At 43.3% G+C, this 22,328-nt stretch overlaps 4 protein-coding genes across 11 annotated transcripts in view; 2 read left to right on the top strand and 2 right to left on the bottom strand.

Moving 5' to 3' along the window:
- Nucleotides 1-3,835, top strand: part of Ptp36E (protein tyrosine phosphatase 36E) — an 82,845-nt gene extending 79,010 nt beyond the window's left edge. For all 6 annotated transcript variants that reach the window (XM_066745751.1, XM_066745750.1, XM_066745749.1 and 3 more), the window contains 7 exons: nucleotides 1,451-1,611; nucleotides 1,704-1,839; nucleotides 1,922-2,171; nucleotides 2,305-2,381; nucleotides 2,569-2,808; nucleotides 2,925-3,269; nucleotides 3,701-3,835. In XM_066745751.1, coding sequence (XP_066601848.1) covers nucleotides 1,451-1,611; nucleotides 1,704-1,839; nucleotides 1,922-2,171; nucleotides 2,305-2,381; nucleotides 2,569-2,808; nucleotides 2,925-3,269; nucleotides 3,701-3,781 — 1,290 coding nt within the window. In that variant the 3' untranslated portion in view covers nucleotides 3,782-3,835. The remainder of the gene's footprint in view (nucleotides 1-1,450; nucleotides 1,612-1,703; nucleotides 1,840-1,921; nucleotides 2,172-2,304; nucleotides 2,382-2,568; nucleotides 2,809-2,924; nucleotides 3,270-3,700) is intronic.
- A 42-nt stretch (nucleotides 3,836-3,877) lies between these two features.
- LOC136784847 (uncharacterized) lies at nucleotides 3,878-9,292 on the top strand. The gene is made up of 2 exons (XM_066745744.1): nucleotides 3,878-4,297; nucleotides 4,358-9,292. The coding sequence occupies exons 1-2, from the start codon at nucleotides 3,878-3,880 to the stop codon at nucleotides 7,022-7,024; spliced, it is 3,087 nt and encodes a 1,028-aa protein (XP_066601841.1). The 3' UTR covers nucleotides 7,025-9,292.
- Nucleotides 9,286-11,706, bottom strand: Dnaaf3 (Dynein axonemal assembly factor 3). The gene is made up of 6 exons (XM_066745754.1): nucleotides 11,417-11,706; nucleotides 11,132-11,321; nucleotides 10,893-11,066; nucleotides 10,638-10,817; nucleotides 10,328-10,571; nucleotides 9,286-10,257 (listed from the first exon to the last, which is right to left on the bottom strand). Exons 1-6 carry the CDS (start codon nucleotides 11,655-11,657, stop codon nucleotides 9,955-9,957), a joined length of 1,332 nt encoding a protein of 443 aa, XP_066601851.1. The 5' UTR covers nucleotides 11,658-11,706; the 3' UTR covers nucleotides 9,286-9,954.
- Nucleotides 11,707-11,777: 71 nt separating this feature from the next.
- LOC136784848 (histone deacetylase complex subunit SAP130-A-like) lies at nucleotides 11,778-16,172 on the bottom strand. 3 transcript variants are annotated; one of them, XM_066745746.1, is made up of 9 exons: nucleotides 16,027-16,172; nucleotides 15,344-15,662; nucleotides 15,034-15,257; nucleotides 14,399-14,945; nucleotides 13,912-14,323; nucleotides 13,485-13,631; nucleotides 12,962-13,405; nucleotides 12,687-12,880; nucleotides 11,988-12,597 (listed from the first exon to the last, which is right to left on the bottom strand). In XM_066745746.1, the coding sequence occupies exons 1-9, from the start codon at nucleotides 16,038-16,040 to the stop codon at nucleotides 12,349-12,351; spliced, it is 2,550 nt and encodes an 849-aa protein (XP_066601843.1). In that variant the 5' UTR covers nucleotides 16,041-16,172; the 3' UTR covers nucleotides 11,988-12,348. The 3 variants fall into 3 exon arrangements, with proteins under 3 accessions (XP_066601842.1, XP_066601843.1, XP_066601844.1); XM_066745747.1 differs by having other exon boundaries at nucleotides 13,966-14,323; XM_066745745.1 differs by having other exon boundaries at nucleotides 11,778-12,597; nucleotides 12,687-13,405.
- Nucleotides 16,173-22,328: the final 6,156 nt, after the last annotated feature.

Genomic DNA, 22,328 nt, shown 5'->3' with positions numbered 1-22,328 from the left:
TTGTGCGCGCGGGTAAACAGCTCTCTTTTCATCGTTTATTACTTTGCGGAATTATCATATATAAAAAAGTAATAAAAGCTTTTCGGTATATACTATAGTTGCGCGGGGGCTGCAGCCTCCGACGATAATGAAAAGTTTAATGGATCGCGTCGACTCTGTCGAGTAATATCTCGGCTATAGAGTTTTCATTTCTCCTGCAGTCACACGCGTCTAATTGGCTACATCGAAATACACTTGTCTGTAATGATCGACAAAATTCAACGCGAGATATTTTACGTGACAAATGTGCGTGTGGCAAGAGGAACACACATCTGGTAGACCCGTATATATAGTTGCGCTTATAGACGAATTCTCGCATTACCTAATACATATGTAGGGATCACACTTAATGGCCCAGCGTATTACGTCTCGTTAATAATTCACCTTTAAAGCATCGATTAATAAGAGTCGTGGCTATTACTAACATTATATTAATTAGTAGGAAATTTAGTGAGAAAGTGTTGGCAACGAGAGAGAGAGAGAGAGAGAGAGAGAGAGACTGCATGGCACAGACGCAACACAATAGTTACTCGTAAGATTTAGTAGCCTGACGGAATATATTTAATATAGAAAGTGGGCTATATAGCTTCCGTTGGCTTATTTCGGGAGTAGCGCTGCAAAAAGTAGCTTCGGCAAAAACCATCTCTAGCCGAATTATATAGTAGTTATTCACGATGCATGGACTAGTTTAGCCGTAATGCTATTATACCTATACAGGATGCTTCATTCAATTCACTCCAGAATGTAGATGTAAAAATTTAATTATCTCTTGGCAAAACTGTAAAAGATGTTAATTTTTGCCTAAAATCTTTTTGCGTCTGGATACAAAGTACTTTTGAAAAGGTCCTGCGAACGAAAAATTCATATACTTACCAGGATGGATGAATTTTGAAGTCGATACTCCTGTGGTCTTATCAAATGAAAATACTCTGCCTACAAGATGAGCCGTCCGTCAATTAATTCGTCCCAAGCAACTGTAACTTTAAAGATACACAACATATACAGATAGAAATAATTTAAATGAATGTTATTCAATTGGATGGTTGACATATAAGAAAGTATCCTTACGGTTTCGTCCTAGAAACGTCATTTTAACACTATAAAAGTTCAAATACCCTATATACATATACATAATTTACATATTCTTGCGTTGATTGCTTCAAAGCTCAGCTTTTTACTTATACTTTATCCAGAATGATCGATGTATATCAGTGATTTGACTGATAAGGAGTAAATTCTATGTATTCGCGTGGTAAACAGAAAACTGAAACATTTATGCATTAGGCGCATTACGAGTGAAATATACATACACATATCTATATCTTATATACCCGGTAGTCGAAGCAATGGCTCAAAGTATACACTGCTCCACTCTTGGAATAAACATGCAGATATGTATTGTTTATTGCAGGAAATAACGGAAGAGAGAACATTGCTGCAGTTCCATTACACGGAATGGCACTCGCATACATGCCCCTTTGGAAATGCAGTACTCGAGTTTCGACGAAGAGTAAGGGCTGTCATTGGCTCCACTGTTAAGCAAGAGGCAGGTCCAATGGTTGTTCACTGCAAGTGAGAATATTGCAATTAACATTACGACAAAATATTCACAACGAGAAAATTCTACAACCCTCTAATCTCTCTTATTTCCTCTTCCGCGTTAGCGACGGTGGTGGCAGATCTGGCGTATATTTGGCCATAGACGCCAATATGGAATTGGCCGAGGAGGAGGATGCTTTCGACGTTTTTGGTTACCTGAAGAAATTGCGACAAAGCAGGAGAGGACTCATAGAAAATTTGGTACATCTTTTCCTACATTTTTTTTCCTGCCTTCTTTTCTCTGCAAGATTGTTATTATTATTATTATTGTATCTAAACGCAGGAGCAATACAAATTTATCTACGACACTTTGGAGGAGTTTGTAGTGTGCGGCATGTCCTGGTTCCCAGTATCAGAGTTGTCGCAACGCCTCAAGCAGAAGAGCATAAAGAATCCGATAAGCAAGACGAACGAGTACCAAAGAGAATATCAGCAAATCTGCAAACAAACGCCAAGGTTCACTATTGGAGATTGCGCCGGTGGTCACCGTGCTGACAATAGAGAGAAAAATAGAGATGTTCTTATCGTGCCACGTAAGTTTCATACAATTTTCAAAGCTTATAGCCAACGCATTAATGTCGTTATAAGCTTCTTTGTTCGTTTGTTCCCGTCCTCGTGCAGACATAACTCTCACTGATCCTTTAATGAATTTAAACTTTAATTTAGCTGACAATTTTCGTCCCTACCTCACCAGCTTCCAAGGAAACGACATTACCGATTATATCAACGCAGTTTTTGTAGATGTAAGTCTTTGCACCATTCCCTAGAATAATTTTTAATCGAAGGGACATATTCTATTATTATTGAGAGAGAGAGAGAGAGAGAGAGAGAGAGAGAGAGAGAGAGAGAAACATTGCATGCAGCTAGCTACATAACCAATTAAAATTGAAAACTGTCAGAAAAAATATGTGTGCCCATTGGTCTCCTCAGGGTTACACGAAACCAAGAGAATATATCGTGACTGAATGGCCTCTGAAGCACACGTGTGGTGAATTCTGGTCTCTCGTTTACGACTACGAGTGTGCTGCCGTAGTTGTCTTGTGCGTACCGCCCCAAGGCTGCAATAGCTTCCCCAGCTTCTGGCCCGAGAAGAGACACTCGAAAAAGTATGGGCCTGTGTTCACCATAGATCACATTAGCCACAATCATTACACGAACATAAAGACTTGGGTAAGCGTTTTCATATAGTTTGTTATACTGTAATGTAGCAAAGAAAGAAAACTATACATGCTACACACGTACGATGGTAACGAGAGAGACAGGGAAACTGATAAATTATTTGGCAGGTTTTCAGAATAAACAAGAAGATCGTATCGCTGCCAGAGTTAATGGCTGGGGTGAAAGCACCACCAAAAACCGTCCAGTTATTCCAGTTGACTTGCTGGCCTATGGGGCACAAAGTTCCAACGTCGACGAATAGCTTGGTCGAGCTGATGAATATGGTGGAAAGATGGAGACAAAGGACCGACTACGGACCAGTAGCGGTGGTATCGCCGGATGGCAGAAGTCGCTGTGGGGTGTATTGCGCAGCCAACGCCTGTATAGAGCAAGTTATACAGCACGGCGAGGTGGATATTTTCCAGGCAGTGAAAACCGTCCGAAGGCATCGGCCACAGCTCATAGAAAATATGGTAAGCTCTGCTCCATCTATATACATATATACCAGCTGATACGTCATATTTATAGTAATAGTCGTGTGGCCATGCAGTTTCAATAACCGAGACGCCAGCAATTATTTTGCAAATCAATAGAATCATGCATTTTTTACTTGAATAAATCCAAAACGCGAGTACATATCTGAATGGATGTATATTTTCAATAATATTTATTTGAATAAAAACATGTTTCTGCTTCTTTTTATTAAACAATAAGTAAAAGAAAAACAAAATTTTTCCTTCAAATTTTTAGTCCAATATTGTCTTAATATTTATTAAAAATTTGCGTAGAGATCATCCTTTAAATGAATCCAATTGGCCAATTTGTATAATGCACGATATATATAGTCTGCGCCGTAAAGAATGTAGAAGAATAAGAATTATTATTATGTGACTGTTTGTCTCAGACGGAGTACAAATATTGTTACGACCTGGTCCTCCACTACGTGCTGCATTATCTGAATAAGGACATGAACGAAAAAAAGTGAGAAAGCGAGTTGAGGGACGAACTGTGGTTCATCGAGTTCGGACGTGGAGCTGCGTTACCCTTGACACCGGAAGAGGCTCCTGCAGACGGGGAGCCAATGGTGCCTTGCGCTCAAGGTCGCGTTATAGTTGAATCAACGAGATCCGCGGCACCACATTTTGCAACGTGCTCGACGTATCGGAAACACATGGTAAGCAGTGACGTCACGACGAGGCTCGTCGAGCTGCCTGCCACATTTATTCAGGATTACCAGCAGCAGCAGCAGCAGCAGGTATTTGGCAAGGGCGCGGTACCGAAGAGCACGGCGACGGGGAATCCTCAGAGTCCCGCGACCAGGCCGGAGAAGCTCGGAGTGACACCTTGGTACCTCGAAGAGTACAACGAATCGGTGGATGGAGCTGCCGCGCCGGATACTGGCCTCTGCCGTTTGTACTCGTACGCAGCGGAGCACCAGACGAACAGAGCCGAGCTGACCAGCAACAGCAGGAACAGCAGTATCGAGAGCACCGAGGTGCTCGTCGCCGTCGCCGCCGCCGCCGCCGCCGCTGGTACCGTTCTTCATCATCATCATCATCAGCAGCAGCAGCAGACCAGTCTTCCCAGGAAGGCCTACATGGATCTGAGCGACGCCATAGCCCTCCTCGACGAGACCTGCCCGAATCAAGAGCCCAGTCCCTCGCTCACACCGAGAACCCCGAGGACACCGCTCACCCTGACCCCTCACCCCAGTAGGAACAAGAGGGCCAGATCCAAGAGCAGCGACAACTCCAGCAATTACAGCAACGAACGACTGAGCGATCGATCCCTCGAGAGTGGCAAGGAGAAGGAGAAGAAGTCTCGACCCTTCTTGAAGAAAATCGGTATCTCCATGACCGAGGACAGGCCACTCTTTGCCAAACTGGCACCGAGAATCATCGGCAGGCCCATCGAGAGGATCACACCTGCCTGCAGGATCGTCGAGAGGACCTTCCTCGAGAAACTCGGATCATCGAGAACCCTGGTGGACAAGTTCACTTTCGACACGACCAACTCCATCCCTGCCAATAAGCATACCATAACCAAGCAGGCTACGATGGACCAGAGATTCGAGGCGTTGAGCGTGAACCGTCAGAGAAGAATCGAATCCGACGACGATAATGACGCGGAGGATGACGACGACGACGACGACGACGACGACGAGATGATCCATGATAACGGCAGATTTAACAATAATGTTGACGATTCCAATAGGAGTCCTCGAGTTGTCAAGCTCGTCGAGCCTGAGGGGACCGAAAGGAAGGATCGGAGGGTCGGCTTGCCCAGGCAGAGGGTGGACTTTGGTACCGCCGAGAGAAGGAGATCCGGCAAGAATTTCCTCTCGAAGATGTACTCTTTCGAGACGGAAGATTTGGACGAGCCGTGCAGCAGAGTGACCGTTACTCTTATCGACGAGGAGGACGCCAGAAGGAGGGATTCCTTGCGCCGGGCGTCCCTGGAGAACGTTCTCGAGCCTCGGCCGATGAAAGGAATGAAGCAAAAGGAGGCCTCCTCACGGCTCGATAACGTACCTCTGGCTGAATTGGTAAAGTGTCGAGTTACCACCAGCGAGGAGATCATATGCTCCTCCGATACAATCTTCTCGAAGAGCATCGAGAGCGTGAAGGACGATTGTTCCTCGCCGAAGATATCCTCGGTCAACGGCGGAGGCGGCGGTAGCATACCGAATTCTCCGACGAAAAGACGAAGTAGCGCATCGAGGGTCTCGCCCGAGCGCGTCGCGGTACACTGGAGGAGCAACGCCGAAGCGAGAGCCACCGCCGTCCCGCTCATGTTCTCGCCGACAAAGACCAGAAGACAAAGGTCCGAGGACGTACTCGACAAGAACAGAGCCAACGGCCAACTCGGCGGTACTTATGATCGCGCGAAAGAGAACCTGCAACTGGAGATACGCGGCATATCCTCGGATAATTTGCTAGAGAAGAGCAATTTCTACCCCGATACGATCGTGCAGCAGCAGACCGCAATGAAAAATTCGTCCCAGGAGGAGTTGAAGGTTTCCCGTGGAGAATACAGTAGAAAAACGTTCAAGCAGCTTCAAGATAAATTCGAGTCGCGGGATTCCACCGAGACCTATGCTGCTTTCAAACGTCGCACGAGGGGAGCGCTCTCCACGCTGGAGAGACAGCAGGCGATCATAAAGCTGAACATCGAGCCGGGGGTGCCGTACACGGAGAAGCTGAAATTAGAATCGCCCGGAAAACCGTCTGCAGCCGAGGGACGTTCGGTCACGGTGAGATCGGTACTGAGGAAGCAGCAGGGCATCGATCATCCCAGCGATCAGGATTCGGACTGTAACTCTTCTCTGAGGAAGCCGAAGCGTCGAATAGTCGAGCAGCAGGAGCCTTCTCAAGAGACGATGGACCTTCTCACGGAATTGCGGAAAGTCAAAAGTTTGCTGAGGACTCCCTCCTGGGAGAAGGACGATCGCCTCGATCAGCAAGAGAAACCCCGCTGCTTGGCCAGGAGAGTGCTTTTGACCGACAAAGAATTCTCTTTGTCCATGGATCGCGAGAGTGGCGCGAGGCTTCCAGCATCCGACGTTTCGGACGAGAAGGAGGAGGAGAGTCGCGGCAGCGGTAGAGCAATGCTCGAAAAATCGGCCAAGGAAGATTCCGGCGGGAAGACGACACCTGCCGCCGGTCCAGCCTTGTTCGAGAAGAAGTGTCTCTCTCTGGAGTACGCCGACGAGGAGAGAGGTCCTCCGCAGAGGTCGGAAGCCAGGAAGACGTCGTTAGCATCCGCCGGACATTTGAAAACGGACGCTGGAGAGGCGGCGGCCCTCGTCTCTCGTTCCAAGAGCTATACCTCCGACGTCCTTGACGCACCGTCGGAGGAACTGTCGCCGATGAAGGCACCTGCGACCGATCCTTTTATCCCGAGGGAGCCCGCGCCGAAGACGACGACGAGCCTCCACTGCTGCTGCTGCCCCGAGCAGGTAGGCGCGGTGGCCGGCAACACCGCTAATGACGAGCGACAAAATGGAAGCCCCGTTAAGAAAGTGCAGTGCAACGTTCAATTGCAAGGAAGGACCAGCGAAGTTTACGAGATCGTCTCACCGATCTCGTCACCTTTTCGAGTAAAGAAGCGCCTTGGCAAGATTTCCATAGAGGACACCGTGAAACCTGAAAGCTTCACTCTCGGGTCAAAGGTCGACTGTCGTTCGGTCGCTGCCGTCCAGAAACGGACCAAATGCTTCCCGTTATAACGCACGTCGATCTGCCCGATGGCGATACTCTCCAGGGACACGCGCGATGTCCGCTCTGAGATTAACACCGACGCGCTTCTATTTTCTCCCGATGAAATCTCTCTGGGGAAGAGACTCGCGAGAGATTACACGGGATATGCCAATATCGCTATTAGTCTTTATTATAATGTGTGCCGCGTGCAGCCGTGTGTCTGCAGCGCGTTTCGAGCCGGTAGTATACTTTAAACAAACGACTACGTCCATGCAAATGCCGAGATATTTTAGGCGGCCCCTATACCATAAAAGATTCCGTCTCAAGTAAACAGGAAAATGGCAAAAAGAGAGAAAAAGAACAAAGAAACAAACACAAAAAAACAAGTCGTTATATATATATATATAGGAAAAAGTGAATTTTTCATTGTACCAGCTTTGATAAAGCACAGTCGTTGAACGATTAATATTTGTACCGAGTTTACGGGAATTTCTTAGTATGTACAAGCTTCGTAGGAATTTGCCTCGCGCGTCGTATACCATAGTTGTCTCCGTTTACTCTAGCGCTATTAAAATCTTACGGACAAATATACGTTTAATTTCTCTATAAGATGTAGGAACCGTCGTGTGTTGATCATAAATCCTTTGAATGGACCAAGTGCTTCCCACTGACTCATGCCGATACTCTATCCTCGCGTCCGCTAAATTCTTACATTCTACAAAAGGGTTTTTGTAATTATTCTATAGAAAAACAAGCACTTGCTTTCCTTCCGCAAGTAACGTCTAAAGAAACGTTAAGGAACGTATACACATATAGGGAAGCAAAGCATAATATATATATATATATATATATATATATATATTATTCTATTTCACTTGATTTTTCCTCCTTCCAATTATTTACGAGATGCATGCAAAGCGCACCGAAAACGCACTTTGCATCGGGAGAATCAAGATCTCTTTATTTCACATTGCAAATTCTCCAAGGATTTTCCTCGCTGGATTTGTCGTCGCACCGCGTACACAATTATATTCTAATTAAATCAACATAAAATCATATGTCACGCACACAGTGGATATACTATAGAATACATATATTTATATAGTGTATATATGCAAGATCCGGCACACGCACACAATCGAAATGACCCAGATGGTGCGTGCATGGATGCGAGAGAGAAGACGCGTATAACCGTAATTACAAGGGATGCTTATTACATTCTTTTCCATGCAGCACTTTTTTCAAACATCTTACTCTTTGCCTTAGGTGACGTCTCATGCAAAATTTTCATATCTCTTCGATAATTAACGCAGATACGCGTGCATACTCGTTCATCCAACCTCTGGTTTGTTTCAAGTTTGCCGGGCTCTGTATATATAATTGGTATATAAATATAATATTTAATGAAAAACACTAATTTCCATACGTACAGGGTCAAAGAATCCGGTATCGAAAAAACCCTTATGTCGAGCAGTGCCTTGTTCACGGATATATTTATTTTACAAAAAAAAAAATCAAACCAAAAAGATAGAGAGAAACATACCGACAAGAACATTATTAAAATTCGACTGCGTGCTGAATTGTCCGAATGGATCCACGAAGATGAGCTTTTAATTGCACGAATGATGATAAAAAATGAGTTTTGCAAATAAATTTTATCTACATATATACAATTATCATTAGTTTTGCAGGGGCACGTGTAAAGTAAGAAATATTTTGTCGTATTACGAAACTCAGTTTACGATTGAATTCTGGCTGCCCGCATCACGAACTTTAGAAAAACAGAATGCAAATATATCTTTATAAAATGACCGGCTCATAGATGAATGTTTTCTTAGGCTTTATCCTCTGAGTTTCATCAGCCTTTTTTTTACTGACTTTGGTATATTCTCTAATGTTTTAATAAGTTTTGATAGCACAAAGAAGAAATTCACGCGCAGATGCGTCCGCCTGCCAAGCCTTCCGTAATATATAGCTCTACCTTGGAAAGGCACGTGATGTATAACGGCATATAAACATATATTATACATGTATAGAAAGTGAGAAAGTGAGAGAGAGAGAGAGAGAGAGTAAAAGTGAGAGACCGATCGTTACGTTCCTCTCGAAAAAAACCTTTTATAGATGTAATTATTATAGAGCTGGGATAAAGCGTATTAAAATTATGAATCTTTGAGAGATATGTATAAGTGTGTAGATATATATACATGTTAAATATATATATTAAATTTACTATTGTTACTCTGATAGATTATTTGTACGTATTCGTTATTTTCAATGAATAAAGTTGTACTTTATAATTTGTTGTCACTTTTATTTATGGTAAAATAGGGCTACTGAGAGATTAAATAGTAACATAAAACATGCTGGTGTGATGTAACCTGTGCGTTTATAGCAGCGTTAGTTCCTTCTCCTGGATTAAAATTATAAATTACAATAGGTATATATTTGGTGAAAATAAAACGTATTAAATAGAATTATTAACAAGAAGGATACACTATCCGTTGCGATCGTTTAGCTCTAACCGTTTTATCTCTTCCCCCCAATCCCTTATCGTATCAGCTTTTAGCTAGGAGTGGTTCGAGGAGATTGAATGCTGCCCAATTACAATCTTTTATTCTACGAGCGAAAAACTTATAAAAATCACGTTTCATAAAAATTTTGTAACATTGTATATTATCAATGATACCCCATTTCTTTACGATAGCGATAAGCCTCGTTTAAAATACACCACACATATTGTTTGCCAGAATAAATGCTCAACGACGTTCTCCGATGTTGTCCGTAAGTCGCTTATTTTATACATGTATTTTTTATATCCGAGGCCAATCTTTCTGACCAAGTATAGTAATCAAACGATACACGTTCATTTTCATTGTTTTACCAAACGCATCATGATTCCTGCAAGGACGTCGGTTTTGATATTTCTTAACTAATTCTCGTATCTATCCTCAATAAATATTTAGGCCTTGCAAAATCTAGCAAAATTATGCTTCTCGGAATTAAAGATTCCAATTTCTCGGAAGCCGAATTTACGCATTCTATCTTTTAATTCTTCGTCGTAGGCTTGCAAATCTTCCTTTCTTAATTCGGACAAAAACCTGCATGACTCTATTAGAATTAACGAGCCTTTCTTGAGCAAGGATGAAACATAATGTTCCATCTGTTTTGTCATATTACAAGCTATCCATATAACGTCAAATCTTTCAAAGTTTGCTTGCTTCGTGGCAAAAGATCTTAATGACTCGTTAAGGTAGAATAGGACCTATGGAATAAAGAAGCGTGAGAAGAGTTTGCTTGGTGATCAAAGAAAATCAATAAATATTTACAAGTACCTTTGTATTAGAAATACAGGTCCAAGAAATATTTTCCTTCCTTTGCCGGAGCGTCTTATTATCCGACATTGACCATTTCTCGCATTCAATCTCCGCATCTGGCATATCGGTTACAATAATTCCGTTGATTACCGAGGTATCTCTGTGCGCAGCAAAGAACTCGTCGCACAAGGGCTCTTTAAGCTTCGCTTCGTGAATCGCACGCATTACTCCTTGCTCCGCTGTGTCGGTTGATCTGTATTTCCTAATCAATAATTTACAGTGAGATTTGATCTATCGCTCTCTGCTCAATTGACTCTCAGTTTCATACTTTTTATTCTCAGTTTCATCCAAAGCCCAAGTAAAGAAAGGTCCATTTGTTATATCTCCCAAGTATCCACAATGTAAAAACCCACTTCCATGTTGTATGATATTACTCAGCAAGGTCGGATTACTTCTTGCGGGCTCCCCCTCTAACCATGTGAATGCAATTCCATTATTTCTCCAAAACCTTATAAATGATAACGTTCGAATATGAACTCTTGAAAAAAAAATATATTTTCTTTTAATGCGTTTTTAACAAAACCTGTATTCTTGTATGGTCAAATTCAATGAGTTGACTCTTGACTTGAGCACCATATGATAATCCCAATCGAAAATACCTTCTCTACAATCATAACGTGTTTTTAACAAACTTCTTATCCTTTTATCCCAATAATTTGTGATCTTTATATCCTCGCAAGTAGCACGCTCCCAAAACCTTTTTTCGTACAAAACAATAATTTCAGTATGAAATTACTCAAGTTCCAAGCAATGCTCACTCACTTAAAAATTGATTCTAAATTGTCCCTGTCTCTGTGCTTCAAGTGATCCAAGTTCAGCCAAGGGCATTCGACAGTCTTCGTCGGAATATCTGATAATTGCTTGGAACGTTTAGCCAAATATTTTCCTGTGGCAGGTCTTAAGATGGTATTACCTAAAATCTCCAGATAATATCGAGTCGCTTCCTGCAATCCTTATATCAACAGCATCAGATATTTATTAAAATTACTTTTAGCTCTTAAAATAATTACAGCGCAAGCTTTTTACATGTCAATTATATATACATACCCAATTCTTCATCTAAGCATGTACTTATTAGAAGTATAGATCTAGCAACTTGCTCCAGCGTTGTCTCGAAAACATGGTAATTGATCGTACGAGTTGGATGCTTGTACGACGATGCTAAAGTTTTTATAACATGCCTCGCATCAGCTGCCCCTATCACTAATATCTCTAGCGGACGTGTTTCGTCGAGATCTCCATTAATTTCTGTTTGCAGATCTATAGGGGGACTGTATCCCCACCACATTTTCTAATCTCTTGACGTTTTATCGTAGGATACAATAACTGTTAAATGTAATGTAAGGCACGCCACGAGTCTCCTGAATCCTAATACAATTTGGTAAGGTTTAAGGTGGTGATTGGTGGTTCAAGGAACATGATATGGATATGTTGATCACCATAGCAACTAACCAAAAGTTTTCGAGAGAGCTCAATACCTCAAATCTGATACATTATCGTAATTCAAATACTTTCTACAAATCCTTTGTAATTAATAATAATAACTTTTAACATTTTTTGTTGAAAAATTTTGGACAATGGACCACATTTCGATAAATGTATCCATACGTTAATTTTTATACAGATTACATACATATCATTTGTTTACCTCGATAGAAATTTACATTTTTATCTTTCGTCTCCTTAATTAAGATTTTGTACTCGTTTAAATATCACTTATCGTTAGAGAAAAAAAAAACATGTTATACAATAGAAGAGATTAAGAATCATTATATTAAAATAAAAACATCAAAGTTTCATATAATAAAACTGTAAATATACTACTGACAGTCGTGTCTTTTAGACTTATAAAACCATTTATTTTAATTCTAGAATATAGATTCTGTGACACAGATAAAAATAGCTCCCTCCTAAAAACTTTGCGTATCACGATAGATCCCTTGTGATATTGACAACCCGACTTGCTTCTGAGCAATAGCTCATTTGTCTCTTTTCTTTTGCGCTCTCTTATTGCCGCAGCGCTGCAAAATGTCCGTAATGTGTCCTTTATGCTGGAAAATGGCAACGAGCTGTGTACGCGCTTCATTCATGCCTTCACTAATTAAGTTGCTGCGTTGCATATTTCCTTTTATCAATTCATTTACACGTTCTAATCCATCGTCCTGCCTACCTTTATTGGTCTGCTGTGATTCGAGCAGAGTCAGTGTTGTTTTAAGCTTTTCATGAACCTAAATGCGAAAAATTATCATTTAAATCTATTTGTAAAAACTTGTCAGATTCTGAAAGTCTTTTATAGACATTTTTATCTGTCGATTACCTGTTTTTCAAGGTCCGCTATATCTTCCATTTGCGTTGAAAGATGATAAATTTTCCATCCATTAAGCTTTTGTAGTACATGTTTTTGTTGAGCCAATTCCGCTACCGTTGGTCTTCTTTCCTCGCGAGGTCTAACGTCGCTGGGTCTTCTATAGTGATGAAGCCTACCGCCCCATCTATTTTTCCAAGAGGTACCTGTGAAATTTAAGTAATTATCGTAAAAGAGAGACATCAGCCATACTTTAAAGATTTTTCTCATTTCTACTGCACGCATACCTAATAAACTTGGAGTTGGTCGTATTCTTACTGGAAGCGGAGCAGGCTGCGTAGATGACGATTTTATATCACGTTGGACATTGGAGTTTGTTCTCCTTTCAGATAATTTTTCTTTTTGATCGTCCTTGCTCTCCTTCTTGATCTTTTCTTCCGTTATAAATTGCATTTCCTCTTCCGTGCATCTCGATTCGGTTAATTCAACCCCTGTTAATTGTTGCTTCCTTGGCTTTTTCCTTGGAGACATTTCCATTGTTTGGTTAATCGTAATTCTCGACTGTTCTGGATCTTCGTCGAGGCCAGGGGAGGAAGTGGCCGAAACCGTTGTAGATCCCGAACTTTGACAGCCGCCACCATCTTGGTCTCCTCTGGGCGAACAGGGCGGACTGGACGCGGATGTACTGGAAGGTAAGGCTGCCAGCACAGGAACTAGATTTTTAGCTGCTCCTAAAATTTATCCATCGAGGCTTCTGTAGTAATTTCAATACAAGATAGGTCGTTCGATCAGAAAAGGAGGTTACGATACCTTTTATTGGTGATGTATCGTGATCTCGTTTCCGAAGTATGCTTGGTCTTGGAGATGCGTTTGGCTTACTGTGGGGCTCTTCGTAGGTTGGTTCCACCAACAACCTCACCGATTGAACATTGGATTGCCTAAACTGCGAGTACGTTCCTACAATCGTATCGCAAGTAATTGGTAATATATCTTTCGCAAAAAAGAAAATCTTTAAGAGGTATTCACAAAGAGGAAGGGAATAATCTACGTTCACACAAAGGATTTACCTCGATCAGCACAACGTAAAATAAGAATAAAAGAAATAGTGATAAAGAAAAGACAGCAGCACTGCAAGCAATCTGAAAGTGTCTAAAGAAACTTGGAAAATCAAGCTCATTTGGTTCGTTTAGCAAGAAGCTAACTCGATTAATTCGTCTCTTTTGCACCAATCACTCACCCGCTGTCTCAAAAGAGTAATAAGTAGTTGTGTGAGGTGGGTGCTGGTATTGACCTTGAACCGATTGAGATGCAGCAGGCTGGCTAGTTGCCACATTACTAGCTGGAGTAGGTGCAGAAACTCGCATTCCCGAAGGCTGAACCGATGGTTTTATCTGAACAGGCTGCTGTTGCCCGCTGGCCTGAGTTTGCTGTACAGTCTTCATCGGTGTTGGTGTAACCCTAGCAGGTGCCAAGGGTACAGAATGTAACGACATGCTGGTAATTCTTGCGACAGTAGTCGTTACAGGCTGTGGTATTCGCGACGCGTTGGACGTACTCGCTGTTGTTGCAATAACCCTGGGAACGGAGCTCAAATTCGTCAAGGAAGTCACAGCTTGCACTACCCGTGGAGCACCTTGTTGCGATTGCACCTATTTCAATTGAAATCAAATATGAAAGGGGACAGAAAAAAAATAGACCGAATTGGAGAAAGCTCTCACGTTTACCTGTTGAGGAGGTATTACAATTCGGCTGACTGTTCCCGTGGATGAGCCAGTGACAGTATTAATAGCTAACTGACGACCAGCCGTCGGCTGAACAGCAACGGGTGTTGCACTAGCTATTCTATTTGCGGTACCAGCAACAGGAGTTGTCGATACAGCAATTCGATTTACCGTGGCTGTACTGCTCAAAGGTCGGATACTCTGTGTAGTCTGTATATTCTGAGCCGATGACCTTCCAGGTTGCGCCTGCGATGCATTTACTGCTTGAGGGGTTGGCGGCCTTTGTACAACTGGTAGCCGAGTAATACTGTTATTGGTCTGAAGAACAGGCGCTATTAATCTCGATGTTGTACCAGAAGCACCCGTTACCATCGCGGTTTGGACAGGCCTTCCTGGATTAGTTGGAGTTATCAAACGTGGTTGTTGGCTACCATAAGCAGTAGGCTTTGTAGAAGTTCGGCTAACCGAAGGAGATTGATGCCTCTGTGGCGCAAACATTACAGATGTGGTTTTAGGAGGCCAATGGGGATTCGAAATTGTAGTACTTATTCTGTATAATAAAATTATTACGATTACTCTAATAATAAATACAAATTTTATTTTTTTTTTAAACAGTATTTTTACACAAAGTTTCTTACCCTGGTCTTGTCGCAGGCAGAGCCTGCCCTGTATTCGCTCTTACAATAGGCGTTGCAACTGTAGATCTGGGTGCGGAGATATTGGCTACTGCTGCTGGTCCACGAGGTACGTGATACGTCGCTGGTACGCTGGCTACTTGTTGAGCAGCTACTTGAGGCTGACGTTCAACAGCGCTTAGCATCCCTGGTGAGATTATTCTAACCGTTGAACCTACAGGGCAAAGCTAAAATGCAGGAGTACACATATATAATTCAATATGCATGTCATAGATAATAAAGTTTACACTTCTATCAATAAAACCAAGCTTACCGTTGTGGTAATTTTACTGGTATCAGCTGTGGAAGCAGTGCCAGATGGAGCTACTGGCTTCATCAGTGATAATTTTGGATTAATATCTAATGATACTGATTTGCCGACAAGACTGTTAGAGCTCCCGACAGATCCAACAATCGTTTGGGTTGGTTGAATAGTCTGTACACTGCTTTGCATAATACTCTGCACATTTTGCATACTTTGTATATTTTGTATCGTTGTTAAGTTTTGTGCCACTGTTTGCACAGATGTCTCAGGTAAACGTTTATCACCGCCACCATCCATAGAACTTAAACTTGTATTCATAATTGCTTTTCTGTGCCAAAAAAAAACATATTCTTGTATGAAGTTATTGCCAAATTTTATTAGCAATGAGGGAAATATCAAGGAATCATGTTAAATGGACCAATATAATTCTAGAAATCCAAAGCAAGCTGCTGCTCCAGTACTTAATACACTGCTGCATGTCAAATGACATAAACAACATTGTACAAAGATTAGAGGTTACGATTCTTCGGCACTAATTAACACTGTTCACAGAATTACAATCGGTACCATTCTAAATTAACACAAATTTTACAAGTGACAGATTTGAGTCTTCGGTTCAAAACAATAATTTCTCTTATTTCTACCTTATCAAACTTCATTTTGCAAGTTTAATATTGTAACAAGGGGCATACCTGAGCAAACACATGAAACTGTAAGATCATTACCAAACTTTCAATTTGTTTGCAAACAGCATTATTAAAATCCTTTAATTTCATTGACCCTTTCACATTAAAACATTTTACAGACGGCACAGAATCTTCCACATTGCTACAGGAGCTTGTCTCGTAGGGTAGGTTGGTTTCATAGCGCCTAACGCGCCTAATGCCGATTCTGCAAATGGCAGCTCCGTCTGTGATATTAGCTTAAGACACGGGTATTCCACTTAAGGTCGATAACGCTCATAATGGGTGCATTCCAAATTACGCATGAAGCGCATAGAATGTACAGTTTATGTCACATTTATTATAGAATTTAAGTGCTTACTGCGCGCATATGCGTGACTCGGAACGCACCCAATGTAATAGTTCACGTGACATGTATTATAGTATATTCCGAGCGGCCTAGTACATAGAGTACGCCCATTGTAAACTTAGGCCGGGATTCATAAACAGAACTTGAGTTCAAGCTCATCTTGAAACCTATAAGATGTGTTACGTAGACTATAGATTTTACCCGTCTTAGGGCCTCCGCACACCGTTTCCGTAGCTACATTACGTTACGTTAAGGCAGGATTAAACTTAATCTTAGCTTAGCGCACACAAAAGATTGCTAAAGTTAAGTTTTTTGAGGCAGGATGCTTGTAATAAACAGGTCTGAGGTGATATTTTTATATTTATAAAGAATTTTTGCAACTATTATTGTAGTTGCCTTAACGTAACGTAATGTAGCTACGGAAACTGTGTGCGGAGGCCCTTAAGCTTGAACTTGAGCTTAAGTTTTGATTATGAATCCCGGGCGGGGTTAGGCTGCGTTCGTTTATTAACTGCGAGTAACAAAACTGTACAATGTATGTCACGTAAAATATAGGTTTTCAGTACTGGCAGTACAATAAACGAACGCGGCTTTGTGCCTAGTTAGATAACAGGGTTTTTCTCTAACAGCGGAACATAGGTGTTATTTGACTATAGTAAATTTTACTATAGTCAAATTACTGTTTTCCATTTAATTAAACGTAGTAACCAAGATTAATTGAGTAAAATGACATTTATAATGAAAGCAATTAAACTAAAATAACCATTAAATTGTAACTATCTACGCTTTTATAATAATGTATAGTAAGTGCTTCATTGCTATAGTTAAATAATATAATCCTATGTTCTGCTGTTAGAGAAAAACCCTGTAGGAGTGCATTACTCCTAGGCTGGGATTCATTTTTTTTTTTTGTGTATTTAGCATGGCCAGGAAAACTCATGTTCACCTGTCCAAGCGATACAAGTATCCCTTGGACAACCGACCAGGAGAGTAATATCGGTAATGTCATCGTACATTGAAACCTCATACTCAATAGGATTTACGGTTATTCCGCACCTACCCACCAAAACCTTTCCATGGATCAATGAGGACTGGATTTACTTCTCGTATTACTTCAGTTACCTCATCGACCGTTATTACGGTGTTGGTTAACCGCTCGTGAATCGGTTAAACCCAATTCGAAGAGAAAAGAGTAGTGAAAGGTCTGAAAAGAGGGGAACATTAGAGATGAGGATGAGAATAGAGGGGATTTAAGTCCCCAAGGTCAGAGGTCGGTGCTTTAATTTATTGGATATTTATATATTAAGAGATTTTTAACCGGACCTGATCGACAGTGGAGAAAGAGAGTACAGTTCGCAACCCCATGAGCCACAGCTCCTCCTCAAGAGAGTCTAGTGTCATCATGAAGAGGAGCAAAGACTCAGTTACAGGACGTCCCGTCAAGCCCAGATGCTCAGGTGTCAGCCTCTAGAGACTAGAGGTGCCCTCCTAAGTCCAAGCGGCAAAGTCTCGGGGCGAAGCGGAGATCGCGGAACTATACCTGGGATACATCCTGAAATAACCCCTTGAGTGCGGGGGGTGGGAGGGGGAGAATGGTGGCGCGATGATTTTTTGTAGAGGCCGGGGGTAGAGCCCCCAATGATTTAAAGAAGAAAGAGAGATTCCAGGAATAGGCCGCACAACGTTAAGAGAGCCTCCGTCATCTAACTTCCGTATATTTCCCACCGCTGAGAACATGTCGGACTTTGGAGGGCAGAAAACTACCAAAGAGGATTTCATGACCTATTAGAAAGGTCAAAAAACATCAGGCCAAGAGGTTACACAAAAGAGAGAAAACCGACCCCGTGCAGAGAGTCGATCCGTAGGATCGGCATCCTAGGTAGGCTTTACACGAAAAGAGGGATGTCCATCCCCCCATGGATGTCATCCCCTCCGCCCGGACACCGCGTAGGGATCGTCCCAGGAGGAGCAGAGAGAGTGCTGAAAGACAGACCAGAAGAGGGTAACAAGGACCAACCCTCGCAGAGAGACGAAACGATCGGAGGATCCAAGAGGGCATCCGAGAGCAGGCTTCACATGAAGGAGGGGGGGATGTCCATCCCTGTAAGGATGGCCTCCCCCAAGGCCCAGGACACCGCATAGGGACCCCGACCGGATCATCCCAAGAGGAGCCGACCTTGAAGAAAATGCCGAAGAAGAAAATGCCACGAGGCGATCAAGATTCTAAACAGGAGTGCGAGAAAAGGAGTAAAAGGGGTATACTTTGCCGATCCCACTAAGAGAGAGCAAATTTCATCCAAAAGAGGGTATCAGAACCAACCAATCCCCGCAGAGAGACGAAACAAATCGCAGGACTCGAGAGGGCATCATCGAGGAGAGAGTAGGCTTCGCATGAAGGAGGGCTGCCTATCCCTGTAGGGATGGTCTCCTTTCTAGCCAGGCCCACACCCCGAGGGACACCGAGCAGCAATCGATAGAGTCCGTCAATCTGGGGGGGGGGGGGGGTGTCCACGGAGCTCCGGGAGGGGGCTTGGGGGCGTAGCCCCCACCCGGGGGTGCAGGGGGCGAAGCCCCCTGCCCGGGGTATGGGGGCGGAGCCCCCATAAATTTGAAAGGTTTAGAATTGCAAGAAGAGATAGATAGACCGCAGAAAGAGCCTCCATTCGAAAAACGGTGTCATGCCCCATAATCGAGAGCCTAGACCAAACATGCCGAACCTCCATTGAGGGCAAGATTTCTTGAAAAAGGAGGGAGGGAGGGCATTCACGAGACCAAGGGGAGAGGCGAGTAGCTTCCCACAATGCCGGTCTTGAAAGTAGGCATCATGGGCCGCTTCACAACAGAAGAGTTGTTCCATCAGGGAGGGCAAAAGAGGAGCCTGACAAAACGTCTCAAGAGGAGCAACCCCCACATAAAGAGGGCATACATCTCCGACAGAGCCCGGCATCCCGAAGTAGAGAAAAACGTAGAGGGGCGACGCCATTTGTCTCAAGAGGAACCAACGCACAGAGGGGCACAGAGTCAATCCAAGAGGGCATCCCCCGTACATGGAGACGCAGATCCAAACAGAGTCTGGCCTCGTGAGGAGCCGGAGGGAGAGAAGGCAGATTCCAAAGAGGAGAAAGACGAAAAACGTTACGTAGCAATAGAAGGATCAGAGAGGGCTCAACAGGAGCCAAACCCCAGTCCAACATCGCCACAGAGTCCGCAGGACATACGTCTCAAGAGGAGCCAAAACCCCCACACAAAGAGACAGAGTCGAGGAGCCAAAACCAAGAGGAGTCGACCAGAGACACAAACGCCACGAAGCAATCTGGGGAGCAGCATCTAAAGGAAGCGAAAAAACCACAAAGAGAGAGTCGAGGGCATATATGTATCTCGAGTGGTCCCAACGTAGAAATACGACGATTCGGTAGAGCTCGATCCAGAGGCATCGAGGGGAGCAAAAGAAGAAAAGAGCGCGACCAAACGCCGCGATTCGATAGAGTCGATCCGACAGTATCTTATGAGGAGCCGCGATGATTCTGCGCAGAAAACAGAGGGGTCAACCTTCGCGCAGAGAGACAGACGTCGCACAGAGAGCGAAAAAATTTCTACCGGTCGGAGTGCCACCTAGTGAATCCCTAGCGATAAAGTTCGCGGGGCCAAGGGGGTATCGTATCTCAGGAGGAGCCGGGAAAGATTCCGTGTAGGAATATATAGAAAATAGAGAGAGGGTTCGATCCTCGCGCGTATCATAGACCGGGGTTTCCCTTCCGTGATTTTTTTTTTTTTATTACTATTAGACGGGTTCATATTTTTTTTTTTTTTTGTCGCACTCTTTCTTTATATAGGAAAAAATGCATTTATATTATATATAATCATACACCGAAGAGTTCTCACTATGACAAGGTGGTGCGACGGACTTTCTGAAGAGCACCATAGCGTCATCAAGGTAAAAAAAAAGCAAAAAAGCAAAAAAAAAAAAGCAAAAAAAAATGTCTGTAAAAGAAATGATTTTTTTTTTCTAAAATGTAACCTAACCGGTTAGGCAACTGGTTAGGATGAGGTTAGGATGCTGGTTAGGCTGAGGTTAGGTTGCTGGTTAGGCGAAGGTTAGGTAGACCCGTTTTTCGTCTACTATAAGGCGCGCGATGACCTAATGGACCTAACCGACGGTTCTGATCATGTTTCGGGTGTGCGATATACCCTAACCGGCTAGGTCACCTAACGCCACCTAACCAGACCTAACCGTTTAGACCAAGCCAAGGATTTTAAGCCGCCGAAGGCGGCCTATTCTTTGGAAATCTATGGTTAGGGGACCTAACCGGTTAGGCCAAGGCAAGGATTTTAAGCCGCCGAAGGCGGCCTATTCCTTGGAAATCTATGGTTAGGCCTAGGGAAGTGTTTTAAGCCGCCGAAGGCGGCCTATTCTTTGGAAATCTATGGTTAGGGGACCTAATCGGTTAGACTAAGGTAAGTGTTTTAAGCCGCCGAAGGCGGCCTATTCCATGGGAATCGATGGTTAGGCTTTGGCAAGTGTTTTAAGCCGCCGTAGGCGGCCTATTCCTTGAAAATTCTAGATTAGTTCGACCTAACCGGTTAGGCTAAGGCAAGTGTTTTAAGCCGCCGAAGGCGGCCTATTCCATGGGAATCGATGGTTAAGCCTAGGCAAGTGTTTTAAGCCGCCGTAGGCGGCCTATTCCATGGAAATCTCTGGTTAGGTGACCTAACTGGTTAGATCTAGGGAAATTTTGATTTAATTCAATCTTTTGGAGGGGGGTTTGGTATGCAATGGGCCGCCTTCGGCGGCATAAAACACTTGACTAGGCTTAATTAAAGGATTTTAATGGAATAGGCCGCCTTCGGCGGCTTAAAACACTTCCCTAGGCTTAATCTATCAATTTTAATGGAATAGACCGCCTTCGGCGGCTTAAAACACTTATCTAGGTCTAACCGGTTACATCGACCTAACCTTAGATTCCCATGGAATAGGCCGCCTGCGGCGGCTTAAAACACTTGAATAGGTCTAACCTGTTAGATCGACTTAACCTTAGATTCCCATGGAATAGGCCGCCTTCGGCGGCTTAAAACACTTGAATAGGCCTAACCGGTTAGGTTTAATACTGTTATAAGATATTTTAACCTAACTACTTAACCGGTTAGGTTTAACACTGTTATAAGCTATTTTAACTTATCTACCTAACCGGTTAGGTTTATATAGGTTAATTTTAAGCGACTGAGACCTAACACCCTAACTACCTAACCACCTAACGGGTGTTAGGGTGTTAGGGTGTTAGGGTGTTAGGGTGTTAGGGTGTTAGGGTGTTAGGGTGTTAGGGTGTTAGGGTGTTAGGGTGTTAGGGTGTTAGGGTGTTAGGGTGTTAGGGTGTTAGGGTGTTAGGGTGTTAGGGGTGTTAGGGTGTTAGGGTGTTAGGGTGTTAGGGTGTTAGGGTGTTAGGGTGTTAGGGTGTTAGGGTGTTAGGGTGTTAGGGTGTTAGGGTGTTAGGGTGTTAGGGTGTTAGGGTGTTAGGGTGTTAGGGTGTTAGGGTGTTAGGGTGTTAGGGTGTTAGGGTGTTAGGGTGTTAGGGTGTTAGGGTGTTAGGGTGTTAGGGTGTTAGGGTGTTAGGGTGTTAGGGTGTTAGGGTGTTAGGGTGTTAGGGTGTTAGGGTGTTAGGGTGTTAGGGTGTTAGGGTGTTAGGGTGTTAGGGTGTTAGGGTGTTAGGGTGTTAGGGTGTTAGGGTGTTAGGGTGTTAGGGTGTTAGGGTGTTAGGGTGTTAGGGTGTTAGGGTGTTAGGGTGTTAGGGTGTTAGGGTGTTAGGGTGTTAGGGTGTTAGGGTGTTAGGGTGTTAGGGTGTTAGGGTGTTAGGGTGTTAGGGTGTTAGGGTGTTAGGGTGTTAGGGTGTTAGGGTGTTAGGGTGTTAGGGTGTTAGGGTGGTTAGGGTGTTAGGGTGTTAGGGTGTTAGGGTGTTAGGGTGTTAGG

Source organism: Prorops nasuta, unplaced genomic scaffold (genome assembly GCF_024137725.1).
Source record: "Prorops nasuta isolate Cenicafe-Biocafe unplaced genomic scaffold, Cenicafe_Pnas_1.2 PNAS00081, whole genome shotgun sequence".
Taxonomy (NCBI): domain Eukaryota; kingdom Metazoa; phylum Arthropoda; class Insecta; order Hymenoptera; family Bethylidae; genus Prorops; species Prorops nasuta.
Note: the sequence above shows the minus strand (reverse complement) of the source record. Positions and strands in the feature narration are given on the sequence as shown.

What these genes read in the sequence shown, in the direction of transcription:
- LOC136784847 (XM_066745744.1), top strand. Translation starts at nt 3,878, where the DNA reads ATGGTGCCTTGCGCTCAAGGTCGCGTTATAGTTGAATCAACGAGATCC. An exon ending in TCGAGAGCACCGAGGTGCTC is followed by an intron (nt 4,298 to 4,357) that starts GTCGCCGTCGCC and finishes CATCATCATCAG; the next exon opens with CAGCAGCAGCAGACCAGTCT.
- Dnaaf3 (XM_066745754.1), bottom strand. Translation starts at nt 11,657, where the DNA reads ATGTGGTGGGGATACAGTCCCCCTATAGATCTGCAAACAGAAATTAAT. An exon ending in ATGCTTAGATGAAGAATTGG is followed by an intron (nt 11,322 to 11,416) that starts GTATGTATATAT and finishes TGTTGATATAAG; the next exon opens with GATTGCAGGAAGCGACTCGA. An exon ending in GATGAAACTGAGAATAAAAA is followed by an intron (nt 10,572 to 10,637) that starts GTATGAAACTGA and finishes ATTATTGATTAG; the next exon opens with GAAATACAGATCAACCGACA.
- LOC136784848 (XM_066745745.1), bottom strand. An exon ending in CTGCCTGCGACAAGACCAGG is followed by an intron (nt 14,946 to 15,033) that starts GTAAGAAACTTT and finishes TTTATTATACAG; the next exon opens with AATAAGTACTACAATTTCGA. An exon ending in TTGTAATACCTCCTCAACAG is followed by an intron (nt 14,324 to 14,398) that starts GTAAACGTGAGA and finishes CAATTGAAATAG; the next exon opens with GTGCAATCGCAACAAGGTGC.